Source organism: Rutilus rutilus (genome assembly GCF_951802725.1).
Source record: "Rutilus rutilus genome assembly, chromosome: 6".
Classification (NCBI taxonomy): domain Eukaryota; kingdom Metazoa; phylum Chordata; class Actinopteri; order Cypriniformes; family Leuciscidae; genus Rutilus; species Rutilus rutilus.
The window spans coordinates 5,447,473-5,452,684 of NC_140214.1; the positions used below are offsets into that span (position 1 = coordinate 5,447,473).

Genomic DNA, 5,212 nt, shown 5'->3' on the forward strand with positions numbered 1-5,212 from the left:
ATTCCAACAACTACACCATCTGACCCCGAGACAGACAAGTAGGTGTACTTTTTGACCATTTAAAAGAATCAAATGCATCTAAATACTTTTGTAGCTCAAAAACCTGTTGATCCTGTTCCCAAAACTGGTCTAAATGATTTGTTCACAATTTGGACTGATTAGGTATTTTTTAAGGAAAGAAGTACACGAGAAGAGCATGTAAGTACATTGTTTTTGTGTTCCACAGAAGCAAGAAAGTATAAGTATACAGATGACAGGTTTGGAATGATAAGACTCGATTGTACTTTCATTTTTGAGTGAACATATTTGTCTTTCTCTTTTTACATTGTTTTGCAGGTACACAACTCAGACATCTGCAAACAGAAATCCCACAAGTGTGAATGAAATAATAACCAGTAAGGAGCAGCTGAACTGGGTTAATCAGATCAAATATTTTTAATGTGTTTAATTACCAGTTATGAAATGACATGTGTAATCATTTATCCATCAGAAAAAAAAATACTCTGGAGACAGTCGTTGTTTAGATGCACTGCATACAATGGAAGCCCATTTCAGCCACATACGCAAAAAAATAATCTTTTAGTAAATCATATTTTTTACATAAAAGTAGAATTTATGACATCAAAAGTCACGATTATGACATAAAGTCAACTTTTTATGTCATAATTATGATTTACCAAAGCATTCACTTTTTCCTTATGTGGTGGAAACGGGCTCCCATAACAAACAGCTTCTTTCATTAATGATAACACTCTGATCAAACTAAGAAACTTGTTTCTCTGTTTCTGTTTTTGGCAGCAGTTATGATTACTGAATCTGATTTAAGACCTGAGACACGCATGTAAGTGTGAACATTGTTATTCAGTCATTCATAGCAACTGATACCAAACTATTACATGTCAACATAATGTAATGTTAATTTTAATTGCAGAGATGAAGCTCATCCATCTCTAACAACAGCCTCAGTGACTATTAATACAAAAGTACACCGCCAGGATGAGCAAAACAACTATTTATTAAGGCATGTAAATTAATTCATTTGCTTGTATTGCATCTCTAAATTAGAAACAAAGCTTTAACAGATGAATTTGCTGCACATTAAAAGTGAGAATAGTTCTGTATGATAAACACAAATATGTCTCTCCATCACTGCAGGCATGATGTGATTCTGCTCATGAGTCTTGTAGCGACGCTTGTGCTGTTCCTGCTTGTTTTTCTCGTTGTAATAGTAACCTGGAGGCTGAGAAAGAAGCCGGGTGAGTTTTCTCTTCTGGAGGACTGACAGTATATTATTGTGCTTCATTTACAGCTATTTAATAAAGAAATCAATAAATGGGCATAATATACTGTATATATGGATTACAGTATGTGAGAAAAAAGAGGCTGTAAAGTGACTCAAGAGGCATAAAACTAGCACAGTTACAAAAACAGGGACAAAAACCGGGTTAAATTGACAGTTTTGCATCATGATACACACACATCTGACAATAAAATGATACGACTGACCAATCAGAATCAAGTATTTTATAGATTTTGTATATGCCATTCATAAACCCTGTCAACTGTAATTGTAAAATCATGTAATTCAATGTAAAATCAATGTAATTAAAAATAAAGGTTCCAAAAGCTGGTTTTCACAAAAAAAAAAAAAAAAATCTTTAACAGTGTCTATGGAAAATATTATGATATTTAATCTTCATATCTCATTCTGACAGAGAGGGGTCACATTAGAGAAGAAGAACATTTTAACACCACCAGAAATACAGTAAGTAGTTTACACACTGATGGAATTCAGAAATCTCCAGAAAATAATCTAAATCTGTGTTTGTGTTTGATGCAGACCGCCTCTGAAAACCAGATGACATCCATCAGTCCAGCAGCCGCTACTGTAAGTCATCAGTCCTCTCTGTAGACATTTACTGAGATGATGATTAAAAATGAATGATCATCAGTTGTGTTTCTTCACAGTCTTCTGCCTCAGTGGACGGCTGTTCGGTGACTTACAGTTCTGTGATCTTTCATAAGGCAGTAAGTGTCGTCTTTGAATGCTCTGAATGACTGAGTCACACTGCAGTTTGGGCTGGGACGTCCCGTTTGTCCAAATCAAAAGGGAAACTTGTTTTAGGATGGGGTGCTGGGGAGGGGGGTCAACACATTTGATTAAGAAACAATATCGTGTCTATAAAACACATCAAACTCCACAACGCACAACAAGCGTATTGGTGTGAAGGAATCTCAGAATCGAAGACCCGGAGACTTGATTCTTTCTTCAGCAGGATTCTTTATTGAGAACACGAGCTGTCGGTAGCTGCAGTCATCAAGTCTAACTAACGTAACTTTACATGGTATCTTATAGGCATTCAGTGGGCAGTCCTTAAAGATGCTGACAGTCCTTAAAGGTCTTGACCTTACACACTGCCTTAGAGATGACCACTAAATCTAATCATGTAAAGACAATAGAGGCAATTACCCCCAACTGGAGATAATGGTACCCCCCAAATTGTATAAACAACACATGGTCACAAGAACTAAGACTATGTAAACATTCACACATAGTTCAACTCTCAGTAGGAAGATCAAAGACTAACTAAACCCCTTCAATGGAAACTATATTGAATCTAATCAGTAAATGGATGCCATCATGTTCACCTTGAATGCCCAATACAGTGTAGTTCACCTTAGTTTTTCATGTGATGTTATGTAAGGAAGTAGGATCAGCAGATCTTAAACATATTCTTAAATTTGTAATCCTACAGTGAGAAGAACACTTGTTACACAAAAATACACACCGGGACAAATTACACACCGGGATATTTAACTGCACATAACATTAGTGACATCATCGACACTGCTTGCAACTGTAATGCAATGGGAATTGTCTACGGGAAGTAAATTTAGCCTTTAAATAAAAGGGTTTTGAGCTGTTGTTTACACTGCCACATACAATAAAAGTGCATGCAGCGACAGGAAATTAAAATTAGCACAAAAAACTTTTGCCTACCTTGCAGAACACTGAAGGTGGACTTGGATTTTCTATTTTGAGATTCAGTTTCTTCACATAATTTACAGCTCATGTCTGACACGAGAGGAAGGATTGGGATAGGCTTATCCAGTTTCGAGAAAGAAAACATCATGCTAAATGAAATGAATCCTATAGTTGGAAAGAACTGGGTTTAATTCCCACTTACAATTTATTTTTAAAGTGTTTATTACAAATTAATTACTAAATGCTAAAAAGGAAATAAATGGAAATCTCCAGAATTCTTATTCTTAAGCTGATCATGTTTATTCACAGGCTTTATCGTCAGTGGATCCAGAGGGCGACGTGATCTACAGCTCTGTGAAAAAACCTCGAAAGGCTGTGAGTTCATATCCATACACACCCTGCTCCTTCTTAATGAAGTTATGAGCAAATGAAAGTAATTCATTGTAAATTAATAATAAATCTATTTGTACCATTTCAGTTTTTAGTTAGTGTAAACCTGTTAAATGTCACTTTGGAATAAGATTGCTGAAGTAAAAACACTTTAAAAAAAAAAGTTACTTTAAGTTTACTGTAAAGAAAATGTTCTGTACTAAACTTATTTTATGCAAAAATATATATTTTACAAAACAATTTGGACTCTGAAATTGCTAAAACATCAAAGCCACATGCTAACCAAGCTGTGCTCCAAAGTTGGCTATAGGCCTAAAAATAGCCACCAAGTGTCACGGTTTGTTGTAAACACGCGTATGAAGATGAAGGATCAAAAGTCTTTAATATCGGCAACAGGACCACAGGATAAACTTCCACAAAGTATTGACGAGGCCGAACAAACTGAACAAAGAGAGAAAGTACTAGGCTGAATCTGAAATCGCCCCCTATACCCACAAATAGGGCATTATTTGAAGGGACAGCCATTTGTAGTGGTGTCCGAAACCATAGTGGACGTTATTGAGTGCACTTATTCAATCCCATAATGCACCACAATTAGTGCAATAAAGAATATACAACTGATGTACGCTCAACGGCTGTCCGAATTCACTCACTCCTTTTCATTCTCTCCCTTAAGTGAACAGTGTTAGTGGACTAACGTAGGGAATAGTGAATGAGGGTTTAGGGGGCGATTTCGGATTCAGCCCTAGAGATCCTGAGGTGCACACCGCTTAACTACCGCTTTCATCGTAAGGCAATGTCTGAGTTGAACAAGATGAATACTGAGATCACTCAATGTGCTGCAAGTGCAACTGAAGAAAACACAAGCAAATAGAAGAAAACTCCAGCAAATTAAGAAAACATCATCAGTTTGATAACACACACACGCTGCAAATACAGACACGTGTTTAGCGCTGTGAGTGCGTTTTGAGTTTTTGCAGCTCGTTTTCTTAATTTGCTGGTGTTTTTTTCTATTTGCATGTGTTTTCTTTAGTTGAGCTCTCTCGGCCACCGTAGTTTAAGCTTTCGAATGATACCTAATTTAAGATGAATAATACAATATGTGATAGGAAAAAAAGGCAGTAAAAAAGAGCACTAAGCTTCCCACTGGTGGGACACTGACAGTTAACAGGTTGTATCAGCTAAAACTGTAAATGTGTCAGCATTGTGTGTGTGTGTGTGTGTGTGTGTGTGTGTGTGTGTGTGTGTGTGCGTGTTTAAATGTAGTTGGCTTTTATAGTTGAAACAAAATGAATAATTCCAGTCTTGCATAGAAGTGCATTTCATTTCTCTGCATCTTTACATCACAGGGACATTCCAGAATGGATTCTTGACCAAATGGAGGACAAAAGGGACACAACAACCGATAGAAAGAGCTGAAACCTTCATTTTTATTTTCATGCAAGTCCACATTAGGCCTACATAAATTGTAGGCTTACGGAAATGCAATTTTGTTAGTAGTTATTAAATTACAGTTCATTTAAAAATGAACTTCATTTTAGTTTATGTTTTGTTTTTAATTAATTTTAATTGCACAATAAATAAGGACATTAAATTCTCTGTGTAAAATTGCTCATATGTGACCCTGGATCAAAAAACCACTCACATGTCACACACGGGTATATTTGTGGCAATAGCCAACAATACATTGTATGGGTCAAAATTATCGATTTTTCTTTTATGCCAAAAATCATTAGGATATTAAGTAAAGATCATGTTCCATGAAGATATTTTGTAAATTTCCTATCGTAAATATATAAAACATTTATTTTGTGAGTGAATGCAGCACAATCGCGA

General features: G+C 35.9%; 1 protein-coding gene across 1 annotated transcript; it reads left to right on the top strand.

The window, feature by feature from the left end:
- Nucleotides 1-824: 824 nt before the first annotated feature.
- Nucleotides 825-4,800, top strand: LOC311292315 (uncharacterized protein). The gene is made up of 8 exons (XM_084411957.1): nucleotides 825-841; nucleotides 932-1,021; nucleotides 1,156-1,256; nucleotides 1,716-1,765; nucleotides 1,841-1,888; nucleotides 1,969-2,028; nucleotides 3,296-3,361; nucleotides 4,726-4,800. Exons 3-8 carry the CDS (start codon nucleotides 1,175-1,177, stop codon nucleotides 4,747-4,749), a joined length of 330 nt encoding a protein of 109 aa, XP_084268083.1. The 5' UTR covers nucleotides 825-841; nucleotides 932-1,021; nucleotides 1,156-1,174; the 3' UTR covers nucleotides 4,750-4,800.
- Nucleotides 4,801-5,212: the final 412 nt, after the last annotated feature.